General features: G+C 41.0%; 1 protein-coding gene across 14 annotated transcripts in view; it reads right to left on the bottom strand.

Annotated features, from left to right (window-relative positions):
• Window positions 1-25,128, bottom strand: part of CAMK2D (calcium/calmodulin dependent protein kinase II delta) — a 121,370-nt gene that overhangs the window by 59,353 nt on the left and 36,889 nt on the right. For all 14 annotated transcript variants that reach the window (XM_077176801.1, XM_077176806.1, XM_077176805.1 and 11 more), the window contains exon 4: window positions 14,466-14,525. In XM_077176801.1, coding sequence (XP_077032916.1) covers window positions 14,466-14,525 — 60 coding nt within the window. The remainder of the gene's footprint in view (window positions 1-14,465; window positions 14,526-25,128) is intronic.

The following is a 25,128-nucleotide window of genomic DNA, read 5'->3' as shown; positions in this document are numbered from 1 at the left end:
TTTACATAATGACCACTCAGAGATGCATGTAGGGTTATTTTTTAAATGCTCCCCTTCCATGAGGACCGAGCTCCAAGGTATTTAAAAGCATCAGCTTATGAAAACAAAGTCAGTCTACTTTAAATATTTCAAACAAAAAGGAAAGCAGAAAATTGCAATCCTGTGGCATGACTTGAGAGGAACCACAGAAAAGAAACCTCTCACACATGAGCCAGGTATGCCCCAAGCAGCCTCAGACAATGTTTGCAAAGCAATTACCACTGTATTTAGGGCACCTTTATTTAGTAACAATTACCTTCAGAAAACCTAGGATAAATCTTTAAGTCAGTAGCAGCAATAACTAGGTCTAAATTTCCCAAAACTTTTCAGTCTTGGCCGTTTTGGTTTTTAGTTTTAAAAGCATTACTTGATCAGAGTAAAGACCATCAAGTAAAATCAAAATCCTTGTGGATTCAAGGTAACCTAGTAAAATTAATCTGAAAGTTGATTAGAAGAACTGTGTAAAGAAAGAAAAAAATAATTTAAAATAGCTTTATTGATGTTTATGTCAGATATCAATTCAATAACTGAGTAATAATCCAATTCTTTTATACAATTTGAATCCAGTGACCACTGCTATATTGACATCCTACCAAAAATATTTGTAATTAATCCCAGCTTTGACCAAGGGAATACTGAAAACATAGTACTTATATACACAGTCGTGGCTTTTTCGTCTCTCACTGCTTTAGGTGAACAAGGGCTTCTACAACAGGTCCTTCTGGCAATTGGAGGCAGCTAAGCATTCTGCCCTTCTCCCCCAGTTATCCTTCAGAAGATGATATTACACCTACTTTGTAGCACGATGGAAATACAGCAAGGCTGAAGAACCAGCTCTCTAGTCTGATGACTGCATTAAATGCCCTGTAAATTCCCCTTTTCCTGACAGAAATTGCATGCAAATTTATCCTTATTCAATCAGTGAACCACCAAGAAACATTTGCCCCCTCTCTTTTCAAAGGCTGATGGAAACATTGATATTCCTGTTTGCTTTTTCCCAAGATCCACAGAATTTTTCATTTTACTAATAATGCAAAAAAAAAAAAAAACAAACTTCCAGCTCAAAAAGGAAAAGAATAATATAAATCCAAACCCAAAACCAGTATTGACTTAAAATACAAACATTCATTTTTTTAAAGGAAGTACTTTCAAATCTGCGACTAAACAGGAATTTTCTACTGTAAAGCAGATATATTATGGAGAAAATAATTGAAACAGAAGATGTTTCTAGACCCTATTTGGAAGAGTGTTGTGGTCACTTTGATGGAACATGATCAATAAATTATGGTAAAGAAGATGTTTTTAACAAACTACTTTCACGAGGAATTTAATAAATGATCATGTAATGCCACAGAGCAAGCAGGCCATTTACTATTTAATGAAATACAATCCTTAATTATTAAGGATTTCCTTTCCCCCAGATGTGATGCAAATGGCCACAGATAAAATTCCATTTTGCTGTTCCGAGGCACTTAACCGCTCTAAGAACCTGACAGGAACAAAAAGCTGCAACAAATCCACTCCTACAAATAAACACTTGTAAACATGTGCAGAAATCCTTTCCATATGGACTGCATCTGTTGGGAAGAACAAGCACAGAACTCCAGGGTGACCCAGGGTCTCCATGAAAGTGTCTCTGCTCTGATTTCTGCTTAAACCACTCGCAAGGACCTGCAGTCAATGAGCCTGTAAACAATCTGCCACAGCAGCTTCCCAGGTAAGTAATAACTGTGCACACAGAGATGTGCTTTTATCACATGACTCATCCTAGACACAGAACTGCTCTCTCAGAAAAGCAGCACTGTAAAGTAAATAAGGGAGACTAATTATGCCTGCAGAAACAAATCCCTGACACTCATGGTCAAGGAATCCCAACACATTTCATTGCAGCTACAACACAGAACCCACAACCATATTTCCATGAGGCTGAACTTTCCATTTCCTACAATAGAAAGGAATAAGAAACATGCATCTGGAGAGAAAACCAGACCAGCAAATCTCACTGCTAAAGCATTGCTGTGATGGGGGACAGAAAACAAAGTGCACTGGAATTGCCTCAACCAATGCCCAGTGCCAGATGGGGAATTGAACAAGAAGGAAAGACCCTCTCCTGTAGGCCCTGCCTCTAAATCTATCTTAGACACTGGATAAAACAGGCTGAATGTAGTTTTTCAGCATATACATATCTACATGTCAAAATTATCATTACTGTCCTGCTGATGAAGGACATGTCCTGTCCTTCCTGTCACCTGAAAATACAGATGTTCAGAAAAAGCTACTCTGCTTTAGTTTTTATATATATGTGTATATATATATGTGTGCGTGTGTGTATATATATATATGTGTATGTATATATATATATAAACTATATATATAAAGACCTGTAAACAATAAATAACTTTCAAGTCATAAAGTTTACTCTACCTCAAGCTTGAGTAAATAACATTTAAACTGCTAACATTTAAAGTTCATTTTCAAATAAAGTTGTCTCTAGGAATTCTTGCCAACTCCCCTATGGGAAGATGACAAAAGAATATACAAAGGAACTTTATTTGCTCTTATTTCTTGTAGACTGTGGAGTGAGCATTACAAATACTACTTGTTAAAACCTTTGTCTACAAGAGAAAAATGCTCTAGTTTATGTTATTATGTTGGCATAAAATCAAAGTTTATGCTCTCTTAATTCAGCTTAAAACAAAGCATTAGATAATTGAAGCTGAAACAACTTCCCAGTTTACAGAGCAGTAGGTGGCCACAAAGAAATAGCTACATCAGTTTAAAATAAATTAAGTTGGGGGAGCTCTTAAATGCAGACAGACCTAAAATTCTACTTCCTATGTGCTAAGTGTAACATGAATTACCACTGTGCAGGAAGTGTTACATCAAACAGGATTGGTGGGATCTTCAATTATTCCAGATTTGCAGAGAGGATCACACATTGCATCATCTTTTCTATAAGAAGTCAAAGCCCCATAAATTACACTACAAATGTAGGTACACCCCTCAGTGATGTGGTTATAAACATCAGACAGATCTGAGCTCATTTTCTGAGGGCTCATGCAAAACTCACTGAAGCACAACCACCAATTCACTTAATCACACTATGTACCACCTTTTAATGGGTGTTTATTTGGTTTGGTAACAGGACAACCAAATAATTTATCCTCCACTCCAGGGACTAAGGCTCCAGGCACCTGTGATGGCAGTACTATGTATCACAATGGGCCATTTGAATGCTGAGCACTCTTCCAAATTAAAAACCTAATTTAAAACCAAAAGAAGTGCTAAGATACCAGGTCTTGTCTCCAACCAGACTAAATCTACATTTTCTCTAAATCACTTCTCAGTTATGCTCTACATTATTCCAACGCACAGCAGCCCTTGGAGATCAGAAAATGGTTTATTCTGAAGTGATGGCAGCATTTGGCAGCCCATGGACCTGCTCCAGCAAAAAAATTAGTTCCAGGACAATAAAGTCAACTTCACAGAGAACTCTGTATTTTGTGGAATTAACTATTACTTTCTCATGTTAGGTAGTACCACTGTAAAGCCACCTTCTTCCTTCCTTTATCTGATGGAGTTTTTATGTCTGTGCAAGCAAAGAAGGCTAAAACCAATTCCACAGGACCAGGTCCCCAAATTTTGTGTTACCAGCTTTGAGGAAAAATACCTAAAATGAATGCAACAGGCCTAAAGCATGATTATAATGACGTCTCTGTCCTTGGTGCCCTCTTTCACAACCAGGAATCCTGAACATTCTGAATAGGAGCAATAGGAGCATCCCAGAGACAGCTCCATCCATACCACTGCAGTTAATCCCTCTTAATTTCTTTATGGCAGGAACAGGGGAAATGCAGGGACTGAGTCTGTTTCTTACACTCAGAGCAAATGTGAAAAAGCACAGTCTGAAAAGTGTCAAAGCAGGAAAAAGTCAGGTAACTGGTCTCCTGTTTCCATCTGTGTGGTGCTGCAGACATTCATCCATCCAATGCAGTGAACAAAACCTTGCTGTAAACTGGAAAAGCAAAAGCCTCTGCAATTAGCCAAGCAACACTTGAGCAGGAGGAGCTCTCAGTAAGTGAACAGTGTCAGACTGAGTAACTCAAAGCACAGTGCCCAGGCAGAGTGTTCCCATAGTGATCGCACCCCATCTCTATCCACTGGGCTGGGCTCAAACCCATCTGTATTGTGTTCTGGGTGAACGTGCCTTGCCCCTCTATCAATTAACTATCACAGTAATGGTGCTACCACAGCTGGAGACAGCTATAAATTACTGGCATTTCCCTAACGTGCATGTTCACCAGTGAGTGATGATCCCAAATGATTCCAAGTGTTTGTTTTACAAAAGGCAGGGAATGCATGTTGACTTAATAGATGACAAACTTGAGGCTTATGATGAGAAACTGCCATTGTCTTTTAATCACAGTCTCACAATAAATGAAAATTAGAGAGCTTGTCCTGTGGGACCATTTGTAAGATGGTAATTAGCTTGGTGACAACCCACATAAACTTGGATGGAAATGCCGCAGGAGAGAGCAGAAGCCAGTCTGTATTCACAAACCCAGACTACTAGCTGCAATTGAGATCTCTTTCTAAATATTCCTCTCATTTAGCACATCCAGTAACTCCCAAAATACATATATGCTACAAAAGATAGCTGCAAGCCAGTCAGCTGCAATTATGGTTTTAGATCATCCATCAAGTCCTTCCCAGCAAGAGTGCACTGTCAAATTCAACACAATCCCAGCACTACCACCATTGATACCAGACCAAGTATAAACTGCTGAAACACAATTAAATAACCCTCAAGGTCACCCAGGAAATGAAAGCATACCAAACCTATTAATTAAACAGCACTACTGGGGTGGGACAATTGCTGACATGCGAGTGCTACTCACTGCTGTGCAGCACAAGGGCAGGAGCTGTGGATTTTTTTACAATGCAACACCAGAACATCTTCAATGCACAAGTATCAGGAGCAGAGTGTCATACTTGGCCCAGAGTGGCTGGAATGAGAAGCTGGATGCATTTAAAAGAGACAGACATGTAGAGGACAAACTAAAATTAGAAGCAGTCCATGAGAATACTAACACTCTGGTGAAGCCACTATAAAAAGAACTTCCAAATTTGGAAAGTGACTAGGAGGAGAGAGGTATCATTAAACCCCTATCAACTGAAAAAAACGTCAGAATCAGCAGTTTTGTAGGAGTAGGAAAGTCTCCAGTGCTGAAATCTGAAAAAGCCCAGCCTGAACTGAGCGATTAGGAGCTATTTATCCACTGCCAGTGATGGAGGTTGATGTTACTTGCAGGGTCAGAGCATTCACCCTGTGCCAGGATGCAGCAGAAAGCCAAGGAGCAGACCAGCTTGCACCCTTTGGAATGCCACAGCTTTGACAGATACTCCCAACAGCAGGGCAACAAAATCAGAATGAGAAGTGACTTCTCAAAAGCTGAAGTTTGAAGGAGCAAGGAAAAATCTAAAGGGCACTTGAAACTTGCTGCAAGACAGGGGTGGTTAGGGGGATGTCCGTCTGTCTGGAACTCACTGGTGCTGTCCCCTGGCCCTCAGACACCAGGGGAAGATAAGCCAGGCTGGCACCAGCCCCTCACACCCTGCCACACACAAGGACAGGCAAGGGTGACACCCCAGCAGAGCTATGGACATGCTGGGCTAAGCAGGCAGGCTGAGTCCTAATTTCCATGTGTTGTTTCCAATAGGTATCTAAGATGATACAGAATCTCTTACTGAAGGGGCATTCCATTAATAAAGATGCAGAAGATGCATATAAAATGCAGAACACAAGCAGATTGGATTTATGCACCTGACATGGCACATACAAGTTCAGCCTATAAAATGCACTTCCAAATCCACACCTTGGAAGCAAGGAAATCCTGCATTCTGAAGTTGCTGTTTATAGTTTATAGTCAAATTACACTTTCTTTAGGAATTCATGTCACAATATTTAAAAATGAAAGCAAATGCAATTTCAAGAAAAGAACAAAAACATCCTAACACGGATGCTGCTGTACTGGGGAATATCCACTTTTCCTTCCAGTAGTTGGTTTGCTGATCAGCAGGGAAGACTGAAATAAATCTTCTCCAGCGTGCAAATGGCAAGACAAGAGGCCACAGACACATGCTGGAGACTGGAAAAACCCAGCTAAGCACAGAAATGCATTTATTTATTTATATGGATAGGAAGGTGATGAAACACTGGAGTGGTACCTGGAATGGCTGGGCAATCTCCTTCTCTGCAGTCTCCAAACTGTAGAGGATGGGCAGGATGGGCTCTGATTTACCTAACTTTACTGCACACGGTTTGAGCAGGGAGTTGGGACTGGGTAACTTCCAGAGATTCCTTCCCACCCACATGATTTCATGATCCATGATATTTTTTTGCAGAGAGCTGGGTAGGTAAGTAAAGCAAGATGTATGTGCAGATGGGAGTAGCCCCACAGATTGTCTCTCCTAATGAGTCTCCTGGCTCAGTATCACCTCTGGAAAAGGAGCAAAGACATTCCAAGGCCCCACAGTGAGCTCCCAAAGCACCACTTCTGACTTATGGCTCAAACCAAAACATGACCCATGGTCCAAAGCCAGGAGACCTTCCTTTCACGTCTTTCTGCGCCCAGCTCACGTGCCCAGCATTTCCCCATCCTGTCCCTTCTCCCTGCCCCCATGTCTGAACAGATCCTTGTCTGCTTGCCTCAGGGAAATGTGGGAGTGTGGAGGGGGATGCAGCTCCCAAGTGGCACAGACAGCCCAACCCTTTCTCCTTGGAGGTACCTTTTCCAGAAGCAGGGTGAAAGGTGATGTTCTTATCTTATTGCAGGTGTTCCATACTGTTGTCTCCTTATTGCAAAAGTTTCAGACCTTCTTGGTGCTTTCTTGTGGGCAGCTCCTCGGAGCACTGACTCTTTCTTCTTCACAAAGCAGCCACCTGACTTCAATTCCCTTCTCAACCAGCCACCCCACTCTTTTATAGCACTCTTCCTCTCACTGGTTACAGCTGTAGCCTGTTAAAGTCAGGCCTGTTCCTAATCTTTGATAATTGTCCCAGCTGCAACTGGGGTAAGATTACTTTCCACACTGTCTTTATTTTCTTATCTTCTATCCCCCACACAGGGTGACATACTGGGTGATAGTAACCATGGGCTAGGATGCCAAACACCCCAAATGGGCAGATTTAGGCTGCCTGGGAAAGAAATGCTGCCTGAATGAATTCCCTATTTTCTCTAGGGAAAGGGAAGAGGTCAAGTCAAAAGTGTCCCACAGAATGGGTTGAGCCCAGAGGCACAGATGTCAAGGCTGAGGCAGGATTATCACAGAGAACACATGACAAGTTTTACCCCCTGCCCCTGCAGGAGCTGCTCTAATGCCATCCAGTGATGCCCATCCACACAACCCAATATACTGCAACCTGGTTTTGGTTGGGGGTTTGTTTTTCCTCACCCTCAGATCAAGTAAAGGTTCCCAATATTTGGGTATCGATCCAAGAACCAGTGCAGAATTCACCTATTAGACCATCAGCAACATTGTAAAAGCAAAGGGAACAGAACTTACAACATCCCCTAAAAATGCTCTAAAAATGTCTGTGCTAGCTTAACTGAAAGAAAAAGCTTAGTTTAGCTGAAGTAGTAGAGATCTCTGTTTTTGGAGGAAAGAGTCCAGAGGAAAATTACATATTTGTGGTTTAGCTGGGAGTCATGATGTCTATCCGTATTCATAACACGTGGCTGTAGATTCATGACAGACAAAGCTTTCAAACAACAAAAAAATCTAAGTTCTGAAAGATCCATCTTGTGTGTGCAGAGAGAGAGAGCAATTAATTTCAGTCGAGTTTATTTCCACAGCTCTTGAAGTCAGCAGTGCAGCCAATTATGAAACTCTTCATTCCAGGAAACACATACAGAAAGTAAAACACAACGAGATGAAAATACAAGTGGGAGTGTGGCAGCCACGCCAGTCCTCACCCCCCACAGTAGGATCCTCAAGAGAGGTGTTCAAATTCCACTTCCCGTTTCTGTGGGTGACTCTGTTTTACATTTCAAATGACTGGCTGCAAAAGGGGAGTGGACTTCAGGGAAAGAAAAAATGTTTAAGAGAACCTGGACACACTAGGAAAAGAACTTTCATGCATTTAAGGAAACACAGAAACAGAGGCTTAAGCAGGGATGGAAAATGCTTCAAGATCTGGTTCACACTTGATTTATACTGAATCATTACCTATTTTGGTGCAAATTAGGCATGTACTTTCTGAGGCAGAAAATTACAAAATCAGTGGCAAACCTTTGTGAAACTTCATTTCCTCGGTCTGTTATGGATCCTGCTACAGTTATCAGGGATATTGCAGCCAGCAATGCTTCACTTGAGCTAAAATAACCTTGTGCTCCATTAAAAGGAAAGAGAACTAATGTAGCATGGCAAAGAGTGGTGTCATTGTCTGCACTCAAAGACATTTTTATGCTCCACAGTAACCCAGAAGAGCAAAACTTAAAGATGCAATGCCACTTAGCAGAATAAAAGGATTCTGCTGCAAACAAAAGAGACAAAAGCTGTAACACCAAATAAAGCTGCCTTCCCCCTCCTTTGCTGGCACACTCAGACCACATTAGCTGATGCCTCATATGGCTCATACTGAAAATCTGACACATTGATTAGCACTACATAACTTAATCTTTTAACTGCTGGGGGGTTCTGACATTCCACTCACTTTAGGGAGGAAGCCCTTTCACACCAAACCTTTCCAACCACAGAAGTCAAAACTTTGAGGCTTTTCCTCTTAAACATCAACACAGATTCACAAGAACTTCAGCAATAAAAGGAATCAGATGCACAGCAGTCAAAAACTGCTGAGAAGGAGAAAGCCTGCAGAAAACCCAGCTGCAACAAGCCCCACTATGCCCCCCTGTGTGCTCTTGCCTGGTGCAGTCTTGTTCCAGTACATTTAATTTCACAAATAGCAACTGCAAAACCAGCTTCTGTATTCTGTTGTTGCACTTCACTAGTCAGTTACTTGTTGTAGCCACGGCTGACTTTAAACATTCAATCTGTTATTTTATAATGCTCACTAAATGGGCTCTTACATTAAATATGAAATCATGCTATATCACTGGTTTATTTGGTTTCTTGATATTTTATTTTAATTCTCTCAAGGACTATGGTGTACCTTATTCATGATAGAAATTGCAAATTTAATTAATTCAACAGAAAGGATGAGATTTAAAATTGTTGAAGTGATCAGCTCATCTAAGCAATAAAAATAATTAAAGGAAGTGAGATTCTCTAATGCATCAGTCCCACGCAAACTAAAGCTTGAGATTTATATTAAAAGTTTTATTTATTTATTTGCATAGCTATACATACATCCCTGAGGACCACATTCACTGAGCATAAATTTATATAGCTGGGGATTGGTGTGAGTTGCACTCCATCAGGAAAGAACTATATATTTTTGACATAAAGTAAAACCTTAAATTAAGCTCAGAAAAAAAAATTGTGCTAAAGAACTACATCCACTTAATCTGAACAGACCTGATTTTTACCCTGTGTTTGCTTTATAGAGTAACTTAACTAGCACCAGCTGAGCTACTCACAACTGTGCCATAGTAAAATAAACTTAATTCAGAAAGGAGTTACTGCATTCACATTTTCTGTATATTAATAGTGTTTCTCCTGAGATTCTTGGGGCTTTATGAAGTGTCATGCACATACTTGGTGACCATAAACAAAAAGGGCATATTTTTGTGCATAAAGGAGACACCCCCCCAGCTTTAATTACTCTCTGCTCAAAAAAGACAAGGCAATACACAGTTTCTTATTTTTCCCACATGAGGAACTTAACAACTTGAGTGTTTGTGTTTTGTGTTACAGTGGGGACAGGAAGTAACTCCAAAATGCAGGCTTTTCCTGCTTTTTTTTGTGGCAGGAGGGTTTAGTAAGCTAGACACCAGCACAGAGTGCGGTGAGGAGCAGCGCCAACTTTGGGTGCTACCAATTGCCTCAGCCATTGATGAGAAGTTCCCAGCTCAGAGCATGGAAATGAGCAGACTCCAAATGGACACCAACACACTCATGAAACCACATAAGGGATTTGTCTCTTTCCCTGTGCTGTCCCAGTCTGTTCTGCATTGAGGCTGCCTCCTGGCCTGCGGCAAGGCCAGCCTGCCTTGGGAAGTGGTTGCTGGAGCAGAGGCCTTGCTGCTATCAGAGCACTCTTGTGGCAATGCCTCAGCCCAGCCTGGCCAAGGCTGGACCAGCAGATACACAGAAACAGGCTCAGGCTTAGCAGGGCTGAGTCTGTGCCTGGCAGTCCTACTTACCTCCAAGTACCCTGACTTACAGAGCAACTCAGGGACAGCCTGGCCTTGTGCCAAAAGAACTTCATTTATCACCTGAAGAGCTGCCACATGTCAGTAAAATCTGCTGCTGCCTTTGGCCAAGGGATGAAGATTGATCAGAGCCAGACTCGAGCCTGATGTTGCTGGCTAATGGACCCTGCCTGCCTGCCACAGCTTGTACACTGTCTCTAAGGCCTGGAGGAGGTGGCAGAGGCAGGGAATTATGGGCTGCAAGGAAGTGGGAATGCAGAGCCAGCAGAAGCCCCCCCCCAGCAGTTACAGAGAGATCTTGACTGTGTAACTGCCATTAAGAAAACATTACCTAAACACAGCACAAATCCTGCAAGAGAAACTCTACTTGGGAAAAAAAAAATTCCATGGTTTCACCAGGTTTCAATCAGCAGTTTTTCAGAATGGGTCAGAGCTTCTATTGTCAGACTAATGCAGATTTTATCATTATTTGGGATGTCATAAACCAAAATCAGCAAAGCAGCTGTAAATCCATGCCAAACGTCATAACAAGATGGTGCAACAGTGTTACACCACCGAAAATGTCAATTGCAAGACTAGAAATCAGAGTGCTAAAAACTAAGTTTGCCTCAAGTTAAAAGAAGACCAAGAAATCAAAATTTACCAGAAGAAGATAAAGGAGAAAATCGGGAAAATGACAGCGGATTTCTTGGTAAAGAGATGATTACATAGCAATTTTCTTTCCGAACTTCTAAATTAAAAAATGGGAGCATTAGTACACATGGAACTTTTGGAAAAGTAACAGTTACCCAAGATGACAAATCCTGTGTGGGTACATGCTCACCAAAGGAAATAAGCTTTTATATCGTAACTCCATGTGCAATCTCACAAAGATAAAGCACTGGGTGCTCCAAACAGCAAGGCTTAACCTACATTTTCATCCATTTTAAACTCTGTAAAAAAGCAACCCTCTACGCACTGATGTACAGCCATGTCACCAGAGTAAGACCCTGAGAAGCACAGCAATGCTGAAAATCACACTAATGCACAACCTCCTGCAGCCCAGGAGCTCTGTTACCACAGGAACATGAGCTATGTTTGCCTAGAAATTTCCTACCACAGTGTAGCACAGGCCAGATTACTCAAGCACAGCTGGAAGAGGAGAAAATACCAGTATTGCAAAGACTGATGGGAAACAAAGGATTCTGAGCCCCTTTCAAAGTTTCTTCGCAAAGCCTGCAAGTTCAGCTAATGAGGCTTGTGCCTCATTTTAATGGCCACAGAAAATTCAGCAGCGCTCTTTTTACTACAGTGATATTAAAGGACTGAGGTAAGAAGAGGTAGAAATCACAACAGTGAGTGTTGGTGAGGAGTAGCTGTATGGGGAAAGGATGAGGAAATTCTGTGGGTTTTAAACTTCCACACATACATTACTTAAGTGGGAAATGGAGATGTGAAAAAGGAGAACAGAAAATACTGCTTGCAATCCATTTTCCTTATTTTTCCTACACCATTCATTAGACATCATAACTACAAGGCTGGACAGAGAAGAAATCATAGATTTATGAAAAGGATGAAGAGAAGAAAGATGATGAAGAATGAACCGAATTCGTTATGTGCAAAGCAGTGTCTGCACAGAAAAGCTCAGCTTTCAGAGATGTACTGGAGATCTGCTTGTAGAAGAAGTGAAACAACTTCTTCAAGGAAGATTTCCATCACGCTTCTTGGCTATGAACATGGACAGTAAGGACTGCACAGAAACAGAATCATTTAACATTCCGCCTTATTTAGCTTTCCAAAAATAACTCCCTGTACACAGTCATCTTTGAGAAACTACCCCATCAATTAAACTAGATTTCTGCTTTCCTACAGAAATCACACTGAAAAAAAATAGTTACCTTTTTTTTTTATTTTTCTTAACTTACATACACTTATTGTAAGAGCTGAGCTCCCCTCCTCTGGCACACTTCCTTTTTCACTCTTTGTGCTTCCTGATGTGATGCAGCTCCATTACTCAGCAGAGATGACAATTTAAACAGGAATGTCATAGTGACCCAAGCATAAGAGCTCCAGTGAGGTGCTGGCAGCACTTGGAATGATTTTAGGGTGATCATTTAGCTGGCTGAGGGCATGGCTGCAGGAGAAGGAACATTACAGAACACAACATCTGATGCCAAACCCTAGCATGGTAATTCCAGGTCATGAAAATCTCCTCTCAGACAGATCTAGAACATGGCAGTTTTTCTGAAACAGGAGCAGAACACCTTGTCCATTCCTTCTTGAACTGCACACCTTGGTGCAGGTGGTGATGCAGTTTGTGAAGAGCCCTACCTGCCTGTCACCCAGGCTGTCATTGCCTGTTTGCACTCCAAGCCAAACCTCACAGATACAAACTCTGCATGTGGAACAGCTGGCCTGCCAGAGGAGCTGAACTCCATCCTACACTGCTCAACAAGCCACTTGACAAACTGAGGACTTGTGACCAAATGGGACCAATTTAGACTTTTGTTTCAACTGAGTTCTGTGCATTTCAGCCCTTCCCCTGCATCAGTTCACTCTTGTCTTTTGTTCATTTTCCCCAACTTGTGGAAGCTCATAAATGTGTTCTGGTTCTAGTAAGGCCCAGGTGGATGGCTCTGGAGTCTGACTACACCACGTGTGTAACCAGAGCTGCAGAAGGGCTGCACCTCCTCCCTAAAAGCATTTGTACATTCGCATAGCTCTCACCATTTTACAATGCAAAACCTTTGGTGAGATAAAATAGCACAAATAACACTCCCACTTCCTTCTTAACCAAATTTCTAGGTCAAACCTGTAAGCTTAAGAGCGATGCTGCAGAAATTTGACATGTCATTTTGAGCCATGGTACGCTCGTTTTCACTTTCTATTTATCATTTATAGGAAGGAGCTGATTTCATCCCAGGTGATGCCTCAAGAGGCTACCTGGAACAGAGGCTAGACAGAGTTAAAGCAATAAAGTAGATATTTATTCAAAGGATACACCTTTGAATAAAGAGCCATCTTGTGGCTCTGCCCAAGATGGACCCAAAATGGATGCAAGATGGATGACAGCTCACAAATTTTCAGACTGTTATAAGTTTGGCCCATTTACATATTGGGGTTAATGATCCAATTACAGTTTCAGGTTACCAAGGCCCATCCTCCCAGACTGCTCTCCTCAATTCTCCATTGTTTATACTTCTTTGGGCCTGAAACTACAACAGTGTCCTCGGTTCTCAGGCTGGAGAAGGACTGTTTTGTCTGACTACCCTGTGAAGAGAACTTGCTAACATTTGATATGAAGTTCAGAGTTACACACCAAAGCAGTACAGAATCTGAAAAATATGAAAGCTAAAACTTAAGTCATCACAGGCACCAAACAATTTTATTAATCTAAAAATGCCATAACAAACAAATTCCTACCCTTCTGCAGAAGTCTCAGGTACAGCAAATATTCTTGTGAGAGATACCCTTGGCATATAATTCAGTGTATGAAAAACTGAAAAACCCAGCTACACTCTTAAGTTCAAGGTACTTACCTGTCTACACTGTTTCTAAAGCAAAGAGACAGACACACCCTGTCCTCCAAAATACCTTTATTTTTTGCTTGACATGGGTAGAACACACAACTCTGGAAATAAAAAGGGTAGAGCTTTCTTCAACTTGGAAGGATGGAATCTCAAACACAAAGTAAAATATAAAATAAGCATCTCACTAAAACCAGCACTAATTATTGACATTGGTCTGTCTCATTGTGCAACAGACACTGTCAGCTGAAATTCTTCTGCAGGTCTCCAAAAATCATGAACAATCCTGCAAACAGCCCCTCCTGCACACTGCTCAAAACCCCCCAAACCCGTGGCACAGAGAGCTCTGGCAGAGCAATGCTCATCTCTGGCTCAGAGATGAGACCACTGCACACTGCTGCAAGTAATCCAACAGATTATTGCGTCCCGCGGCAGAATTCGTAAGGAACACCATGTGATAAAGAAAGAGTCTTGACTGGAGATATTTGCACTTGATTTCTGAGCTGCTCTTTGTATTTGTTAATTTCCATTTCCCCTAAATTTTCTAAACTGATAAATAGTGTTCAAAGCAATGAAATGTTCCTACCGATATTAGGATGCTTCAGGAGACGACAGATTCTAGCTTCTCTCTCCAGTTTCTGGTGATCTGCATCAAAAGAAAGCAAACAGTTGCTGTTAGTATGAAGATTAACATAGTTTAGAGTATTTGCTTTAAAGAATCATCACATCATCATCACCTGATGAGATCTGTAAAAAATGTCTCCTTTATTTAGATCCACTAATATTTTCACCCAAACTGTAATATTGAATTGCTATTTTTTTTACCTTTGGATAGAGCAGGACTTCTACATCACTGAGCCCTAACAGTGTTTTCTGGAGATAAAATACTACTGCTTGTGTCAAGCTCTGTTCTCTACAATAGACAACACAAATATTCCAAAATACCAACTTTGGAAAATAGAACTGCTTGAAATGTAAAGAATATGCTTTGAACCTTGAAAATATTAAGAAATGAGCAAGTTTAGAAAAAGTCGCTTTGATGGCAACTCTTCAGAGTCAAAAATTTCGCATCAGATGTTAGAATTAAGACGTTCAATTCTTACTGCAAAGTGTCCAGTTAGATATGTAGGTCAAGAGAACTGTAACAACAGATGTAAAATAAAACAGAGAAAGCAAACACCACCTTTAAAATACTTAACGCTTCAAGTTTCTGACAGCATGTTTTAAATCTGGAGAAGAAGGAAAACTTGTTTAATTTTAATTTTTCTGCAGTTTGTACTTCCTAATATTTGCAGTCAATCTAACAACAAGTGAAACAATTTTGCATATGTTAACAGTTCAGATTATTATCACATGCTTTTAAGAACTGGGATAGTCCTTGAGCTAGTCAACTTGTCAACTGACCCATCATACTTTCTGAGGCCTAAGAGCCTCCTCCACTTGCATGAGAAAATTTGTCAGCTTAACCCTCTTTACCTTCATGTTTACTAAAAAAAAAAAAAAGAAATCAGAAGTTCAAAGTATTAAAAAGAACTAGTAATCTGCAACATAAGCTTAAAGCTCTTTTTCTAAAGTTAAACTCTGCCACTGAGGTTTCCCATTAATATTTTTGAATTCAGCTGCAGCAAGGCTGAAAGATAAGCACAGACATCTACAGTTATAGTACCTCCATGTCCAGCAGCTCTGGCTGTAACTTAATCTTGGGCTGAGCACTTGGCACATTACCCAGAGCAAGTAGGGAGATGATCTGCAAGGCAAACTGAACTAAGCTGGGGTGAGAACAAAGATGAAAATGTGAACACTGCCTCAAAAGCAAAGAAACAATCCAGGGGCTATTGGACATTTAGTGTGGGAGCTGTGGCACTGGTGCACTACCAGCTCTACTTTCCAGGGCTGCTCTGCACCACCTCCAGCTATATTTACAGATCAGGCAGCACAGCCAGAAACCTGGAAGGTGTCCGACAGGCTTCTATGAAGTGCTAAAAACATCCTGTGTGGACTCTTCAGGAATAACACAGCTATAATAAAGAACTTCATCTCCAACTGTGAATATGATATATAAACAGTTGAAGTTTCTTTGCTATCAACTGCTATATCACAGCTTCTGAACTGACACTAGATGTGATTAATGTAATTTATTGATTATAACTGTATTGATTAAAAAAGCACACTTGATATTTTTCAAATCACAGTAAAAACATCTTAGAGATGCTGCTGCGTGCACTGCAATATGTGAAGGTAACATCTACATCATCATCATCATTATTATTGACTGCATTATATATTCTCAGGTTTTTACTCCAAACTACACCAGTATATTACCAACCAGGAGTTCTCTGCTGTCAGTGTAAATCAGAACAATGAAAATCTGCATTTAACTCTTTCAGTTGTTTGTGTCACAGTAATTGCTATTAGTCAGTATGAAGTGATGCAGTCACTTGCTGGGTGTCTGCAGGTACCTCACAGCCTGCACACTGTGCTGAGGCAGCAGAAAGAGCATTAAATGCTCCCTGAGCCAGGGATTCAAGTGGACATTAAGGTCCAGAAGATGACAGCTGCACTTCCAAAGAAATAGAGCATTCCTTAGTGTTGTTAGAAGAGTAAGTCTGCAGTATCTAAGTGTTTGAGGGTGGGACCAAATGCAAATTTAACTTCATGTGATATCCAAGAAAAGTACTCTCCTCTAAAACCTGCACAGTTGTTCTCTGAGTTTTAGGAAATCCTGTTCCTTCCTCTCTGCACTGGGTCTGTTTACAAGTCCTTGCAACTGCAACTGCTGTGCCACCCGTAGCTATTTGTGTTACCCTGCCTCCTGCCAGGGCTCAAGTGCTGGGGAGCTAAAGGTGAATGTCAGAGGGCAGGGCAGACCAAAATACTTCAAGCACTCAGCTCCCAAACATCTGACGGGTAAGGTGTGCCACTGCACAGCCCACTGGGAAACAAGGGTCCTGCCATACAGCCAGGCAAACTACCAAGGAGGCACAAACTCCCCAAACCCTGAGAAAGTTTGGGCTAGCATCTGGTGTCAAATGTTTATGTTACAACAGTAGCACAGGAAAAGTTGTGGAAAAAATAAATGCAATAATAGGTCACTTATCAAGATCAAAGAGCTAATTCCTCTCAATTTGACAACATATAATTCACCAGCTAAAATTGCTTTACCTGCCAGGTAAACACAAACCAGGAAAAATTATTATCAGGAGCAGGAAGCCAAGCTTGAAAGTCACAGATAATAAAAAGGGAACACACAAGTACATTTATATACTTGTTTCCTTTGCTCTATTTTAATTACCTAGACTCAATTACAAACAGGTCTCCTACATTGTCTGCCTAAGAAATTGTAATTAGTTGAAAAATACAAGCTCAAAACGCAGCAAAGCAAATGCAGAAGGAATGCTCTACAAATTCTAGATTACTTTAGGAAAGCAAGTCTCCATTAGTGAGCAATGGCCTCTACCACAGCAACAGCCCATTTCCAAGATTGGAAAAAGATCACTGCCTGTCAACTACTGATACCATTGCAAAGAAGCAGCAATGAGAATCATGTGGGTTTATTAATGGAAAAAAACCTTGCAGCCACCTACAAGTTTAATCTGACATGGAGCCATGAAAAAAAAAAAAAAAGAAACAACAAGATTTAATGCACTGAACGATGAAAATCTCAGCCTTTACAATAACTAATGAAATTCTGTGAAACCTGAAACAGACAGAATGTAGCTGTAAAACTGGGGGTACTCATAGACTTTATAAACTTAAAATCTTGAACTAGTTCTCATTCATATAATGATGTTCTAATAGATCCAAAGCTAATATTATAATTTATGACACCTGCCTCAGAAAATTAGACCGCCTGCATTGAGTTTCTACTAGGTAGGCAAATAAAATAACTAATTTGCAGCAGTACCAATATTTGTTTTCTTATATTCACCTGGACAGCATCCTGTGCAACCTGCTCCAGCTGAACCTACCTTAGCAGGCGACTGGATTAGAGGATTTCCAGAGGTCCTTTCCAACCCCAAACACTCTGTGATAAACCTGGGGGGAAGCTGGCTGGGGCTGCTGCTCAGGAACTGAGTAGACACTGGTCCACGAACAGCTGGATCATGCATCACTTGTTTTGTATGTTTTAATTCTTTTGTCATCGTCCTCCTCCTATTACTTTTATTATTCTCCCTTCCTTTTCTGTCTTAGTTCACTATCTTTAACTCAACTCAAAAATCCTAATTTTATTTCCTCTGATTGTCTCCCCAGTCCTCCTGCAGGGTGTGGGAAGAGGGAGGGAGTGAGGCTGTTTAGCTGCCTCTTTGGTCAAACCATGACAGTGGGGACCAATTCCATTACTAAGCCCCTGCCTGAGCTCCTTCTTATGAAAGGCAATTTACAGACCTTTAGCATTTTGCAAGCATTCATTTTCAGCTGGTAAGATAAAACACGAACCACATTTATTCATGTAACAGTCCATCACACAGCTCTTTGAATTTTCCATTACTGAGTTCATGCTACAGCAGTGCTCACAGACAAACCTCAGTTAGCTCCCCTGTTATTCCTAAAGAAGTAAATGCTACGCAACACAGTCCTTCAATTCCCAACAGCACTTTTTCAAAATGAATGCTCCAGCATTCAGTACCTGCTCCTGGGGAGATATTTGAACAGAGTTGTTACTTATGCCTCTCTTCCCTGTATTTATAGCTGGGAAACTGGGACATTCTTGGAATAAACAATCCCAGCCCCTCCTAATGTTCCCCAGCAGTCACACACCAGGTGTTCATTGGTACGAAGGCATCTTCTCCATGGATACCCTGCTCCAGAATGGGCAGGAGCCCACAACAACAATAGCACAGCCAATTCTGCTATTAGGCCACTGCTCAAAAACATCGACAGAGCAGAAATCAGGGCACTGAGTGTGCCTCCAGTTATTTCTGTGGCTGTGTTCCCAGACACACTTCTCTCCACCAAGCTGCTGAATATCAAGGAAAAGCAAAAGATATTAATCCAAGATGCTTTGTGAAATAATGAACAAGCCCCACACCTGTAGAGCTTCAAATTCTGCCCCACAGCATTAAGAAAACAAAAGGCACATTTGTACTCAGCTGCAAAGGCCTCCAACAATAACAGTTCTCAGCTGACTGATGCTGCTGCAAGGCTTTCTTCCACTTCCCGCCCGCTTTCTGTGTTAATGTTTTACCCTTCACAGCGTGTGAGAAATTGATAATGGACACAGAGACCTGATTCCCATCTACAAAGCACATATTACAGCAGCAGAGACACTGCAAGTGTCTTTAGGGCACTTCTTTGGACACTTTATCCCTGATTTCTATGACACCTGCTATGACCAAAAGGTGCAGATATTCCTGCATTTGTGCTGTTTCTAGCACTGCTGCTAAAACTGACAAGTACCTGACTTCACATGAGCTGGCAAAAGGAGTGAAGACAACATGTGACATTAATAGCAAAGCACTGAGCCCACATGATTTCATTTATTTCCATGATTTGTGTTTAACCATGTCCATAATGAACAGAAAGAAGAGATCAACAGAATGGTACGATTGCAAACTGGACTTTACCCAATTGTTGGGAACCTTTAAACAGTTCCCAAGAGTACACAGGCACACCCTACTGAGCTCAAGCTAAGAAATGCTATTTTTTCACCTTTTTATACTCTCATTTGCTGTGGATTGAAACAGCCAGCTGGCAATTCACTCCCTTCACTCTTCTGACTCAGAAAAACAAGAAAAATATTAGTGGAAGTCTGTTATATATATATATATATATATATAACAGTCTCTTATATATACATGTTAATTGTTGTTTTCTTTATAAGGTATGTGCACAACTACATATAGCAGTTTTATATCTATTTTTTATATCTATTATTTTATTATATAAACAGCACATCTACTGAAACAGAATGGAGTACTATAAACTCTTCAGTGCCAAAGTAAACAGAAAGGGCCTGAGAGACAGAAGTGTGAGTGTGATCACCTGGTCACCTCCATCTGTTTCCCACCAACCTGCACCTTCCACTTAACTCTGTCACCCCGTGCTCCATCTTGTCCCTATCACCTCTTTTCATCTGACCCATCCAGAGCTGCACCTTGTAGCAACTCCCTGATACATCCTCATGCATTTGCCGTAACAGGAAAACCTGAATGCACTTCACATCCTCATCTTCCCCTTGCTGCCTCCTTCTGTCCCTACAGCAGTTTATTTTCCTTTGTGACTCAAATTTGCCAATTCCTAGAGCTGATGGTCAGCCAAGTCTTCTTCAGCCATTCCCACATAACTGCATGTCCTTCATTTTCCCTTATTTCACTGCCCTCCTTTCATTTTTGCTTCTCAACTTAAAGCTGCCTGCCCTCTACTTGTTTAAATTCTGCTGATAAATACGTGAGTGCATTCAGTATTCCTCATTTTTTTCTAGCTTCTATTTTCTACTGAGCCGTTTAAATTTCTTTAGGCTTCTCAGTTCTCTTGGCTCATTTCCTGCAGAAAGTTGCAATTTTCAGGAAACAATATTTGGAAAAAAAGATGTTAGGAATCGAAAGTAAGTTCAGAAAAATAAATCATGTAAGAGATGCCTGGAACTTGAGGCGTTGACTCATCAATCTAATGGACACTAAAGCATCTGTTTGCACTCAAATAGTTCACTGGAGAGGATGGGCTGCAGGATATACTTGACTTGACAGCCTTGCTGAACTCCAGTCCTACAGAGCCCATCTTAAACACATTAAATCCATTAACAATGCTGCAAACTCTGAGCAGACTTCTGTCTGACAACTAAAATTTTGAAGGCACCCTCAAATTTTCAAGTGATGCAGCAAGACATGCATGAGAAATACTCCTTCTCCTTACAAATGTTATTAAAACAATATTGTCTAATAACAAAAGAAAAAAAACCCAGCTTCATATAAAGTCAAAACACAGTCAGCTACTGCAATATGTAGGTAGCAGATTGGTAATTTGAAATAAATTGTGAGCTTCTGACTGATGCCAGCTTATTTTAATATAAATAAGTAATTACTACATGCAAGACTGGTGTCAAGTCATGATTTGTGACAGCCACTTGGCTGGGACACGCAGAAGTTCCTGATTTTAAAGCTGCTGCAAAGAGCAAATTCTGAACTCTGACTTGATGTTTTCACTTTGGCAACCCTTATTTTTAGAAATCCTACCAATGGTCACCATCTTTTGCCTCGCAGATGTAATTTCTACGAGGTGTTGCATTAATTGTTTGTGATTTTTTTTAAACAGTGGATGATCAGTGAGGATGTTCAGTTTGCTGACAGCTTATTGATGAGACAGTGTTCAATATTTAATAGAAAGGGAAATTCTATTGTGCAGAAAAGGTCAACAACTTTTATATCCAATATTTCCTGTAGTCACTGTTCCTTTAAAACTGAACATTACACATGACTTAACCTACCAGAGACTAAGGGCTTTTTTTATGCAAATACACTCCAAATCACTGACATTTATCTTAATAAAAGCTCATGGACTTTAACTCCCTAGGAGGAAACAACTGTAGAACTAGAATCAAGTCCAAATAGAACAAAAACAATGGTTTGGCAGCTACCATTATGACTCAGAGGAAATTTAAGCAGCACATCAAAGCCAAAACTTCTCATAACAAGAAGAAACACTAAGAATACATAAGCACATGCCTACAGGACTATTTCATCAAAAATAACAGTAGGCTGCACTAGTATTAGAGGACTAAAGATATGATTGCATTAATAAAAATTCCTGATGCCTAAACCTCAGTCTTTAGCAAACAGTAGTCATAGGTAAAGTCACTGTTTCTACATGGCCATAAAAAGCTCAAACAATGGAAATAATACACTCAAAAAGGAGTTCTACGTTAAGTTGTAACTTGATTGTCTTCCATCTGTTCACTTGCTTTAAAACAAAGAAGTGGATTATGACTAACCCACTGTATTATTTTTTTTCTGCTAAGTTGCTAAGCCTTTGCTCATAATAAAAACAAATCTCCTCCTCAAATACCATGTGCATGAATAGCATTTAACCATCTGAAGCTTTATATTACAACAATCTTTGATACCAGGATAGTAATGCCATGACATCTGAGCTACATGGGTATGGTCTTTTCCAAGAGGATTGTCTTGACATTATTTTTAGAATCATTTTCTTGTGGACAGAGAGAATTGCAATTCATTTGGTTTGTTAAACCAATCATTAAAAAAAGAAATACTAGCCTTGCAAACACATACTTGTGAAAGATAGTCCCCAAAAGCAGTGTTTGCATTAAAAACCAAATCACAGAGGAGAGCCAATGTCCAAGTGGAAGCCAGTGACAAGTGGCATTTCTCAGGGCAAGCGTTGGAACATCTTTGTCAGGGACAAGGACAATGGCATTGAGTGCCCCCTCAGCGAGTCTGCCAACAGCACAGAGCCCTATGCTGGGTTTGCCAGGCTGATGGAAGGGATGGCACCTAGAGGGACCTTGGCAGCCTGGGGAGCTGGGCCAGTGGGACCCTCAGGAAGGCTCAGCAAGGCCAAATGCACCTTGAACATGATGGGCAACATGCATGTGTAGCCCAGAAATCCAACCACACCCTGCATCCAAAGAAGTGTGGCCAGCAGGTCAAGGGAGGCAACTCTTCCCCTTTGTTGGGAAGGATGAAAGTTTGACAAGAAAGTCTCACAGATATGTGTGCTCAGAAGAAAGATTTTTAAATGTCAAGTCTGATGAAGGAATAGAAATGAAAGCAAGGTTTGATATAGAAAAAAAGAATTGCTGAGCCAGTCTTACTGGCTAACCAAGGAGGCAAAGGGTGTGTTACTTAGAAGGGGTTTTTATGGCTTAGAGCAAAGGATAAACCCACCTCAAACAAGAAGATGTTTTTACCAAGCAGAAAGATAGCACAGGCAAACAAGTCGGCAAATGTGGCAAGTAGAAAAAAAGTCTCAGAATTTTCCACTGCCAGAAACCTGAAAAACAACTTCTAGCTTAAACTGTAATGTACTAACTTTTAGTGATTGCAGAATAGTAACATGAATCTGGTAATTATAGTAGTTATGATAGGCTACAGGTAATAGTTAAGGTACAGATTGGTTCTACTGCAATAAGATGCTCAGTAAAGAAAAGTATATAATGCACTGTAACCAAAACTAAGGGTCTCAGGCCTGCCTGCAGCACAGCTCTGTCACCCACGACCCTGGACTGCTGTAACCTCTTGGATGGAGTAAACTGCATTTTGGAGAGCCCCTGGAATCCTGCATCCCTCATTTTGGCTCTTATACCCTTGACTGCACTCTCAGGGGATCCCACTTGCAATGCTGTGGGGGCCACAAGATAAGATGGGGCCATGCTGGAGTGAGTTGAGGAGGCCATGAAGATGCTTAGAGAGATGGGGTGTCTGTGCTCTGGAGCCAGGCTGGGAGAGCTCAGGGTGCTCAGCCTGGAGAAGAGGAGGCTTCAAGGAAGACCTGAGAGCCCCTTCCCATGCCTGAAGGGCCACAGGAGGGCTGGAAAGGGACTCGGGACAACAGCCTTGTGTGACAGGACAGGGGGGAAGGGCTTCAAACTAACAACAGGTCAGACTAGCTCCAAGGCTAAAATCTTTCCCTGTGAGGGTGGGCAGGCCCTGGCACAGGGTGCCCAGAGAAGCTGTGGCTGCCTTGTTCCCGCAAGCATTCAAGGCCAGGCTGGAGAGGGCTTGGAGCAACCTGGGATAGTGGAAGGTGTCTGTGGCAGGGGGTGGAATGTGATGACTTTAAAGGCACTCTCCAGCCCTAACCATTCCAGGATTCTACAAAATTCCTAATTTGTCTTATTTCAGTAAGACATGCCTAAATAGCTTGTCTGACTCAACAGCTGCATCACTCCACTTATTCTACAGACAGAGAATAAAGATGCTCCCAGGCAAGGAAGTCTGAGGCTTTTTTTCTTCTTTTAATTAAGGCGAGGAGAAAATAAACAAAATTTTTATAACCAGCCACAAATAAAAGTTCAAGGAAGCATTAACAGGTAGTTAAACTTCAGCTTTTGACAAATTTAGGGGATTTACTGGGTAAACAAACTCTCTCCCTTAAATGCGCGTTTGCCATGCATTCTGCACAGTGTGCCATATGCTATGCCCAGAAGATACAGAACATAATCAGTGTATGTAAGACAATCAAAAGGATATATAAGATAACTAAAGGAAGTGTAAGTATACAGAATTCCTGCAGAAGATGAAGCCATCATCTAGTGCTGCAGACAGGAGGCCCCAGGAGGAAAGCCATCCTCCTTAATGGACAGTGGTTGCACAAAACCTGCCTAAAGGGATTTAAGCTTTTTCCCACTATTAAGGGAATTAACACTTGTTTATTTGCACGTGTAGTGTTAGTTCCCAAGCTGCTGGCCTTTTCCCAAGCCATCGAGCTTCTTGGGAAACAGTAGGAAACTGGGTTATCTCTCTGCTGGCAAAACAAACAAGGCAAGCAAATCATTCTGTACCTCAGGAAAATAAAAGAATCACCCAATAACCCCATATGTAAAACAACAGTCAACGCATCCCAGTTTCTCACGGTGTCAGGTTCATCCCTGGTTCCACTTAAAGAGCATTGAAGATGGGATAAATCTTTTAAAAGCACACAATCTCAGGGATAGAACAAACCCAGCCAACAGCCCTTTCCAGATAATGAATGTTTATCCCTTGTTTCTGTAAAAAAGAACTCAGGGAAGATATTTTAATATTGCAGAGACTCCAAATTCTGGCACAGTGATAAATACTAGCTGTCTAAGCGGGAAATACTGGAGTATCATTGATATTAGCATTGCACAGTATTTTAGTGATGTTATAAAAGAAAAGAAGAAAGTAGTCAATATTAATTGGGAAATGACTGAATCTGATTAGCCTGATGATTTACAGAACATAAGTAGATAAGAACATATTTACAGCAACATCATTTTTTTTAAGTACCCACGCTTTCACTTTCAGTCAGGAATTTTATTATTCTGATTAGAGATTGTATGGCTGAGATGTTCTATTGCCAAACCCCAATCACTGATGCAAGCATAGCTTTGAAAAAAATCACAGCATGGGGCACTGGCAAAATACAGCAGACACCCATGACAACCCATGCCCCCTCCAAAAAAACACAAAGCCCAAACCACAACTAAACCACAAGAATTAAACGCAATTCAGACTAAGAGGAAAGAATTGCAATTTACTCAGCAGAAAACCTCTCAACCAGATAGAGGTTACATAAAAAGAAAAAATTAAAAATAATGTTCTGTTCAATTC

Source organism: Agelaius phoeniceus, chromosome 4, assembly GCF_051311805.1.
Source record: "Agelaius phoeniceus isolate bAgePho1 chromosome 4, bAgePho1.hap1, whole genome shotgun sequence".
NCBI lineage: Eukaryota > Metazoa > Chordata > Aves > Passeriformes > Icteridae > Agelaius > Agelaius phoeniceus.
Note: the sequence above shows the minus strand (reverse complement) of the source record. Positions and strands in the feature narration are given on the sequence as shown.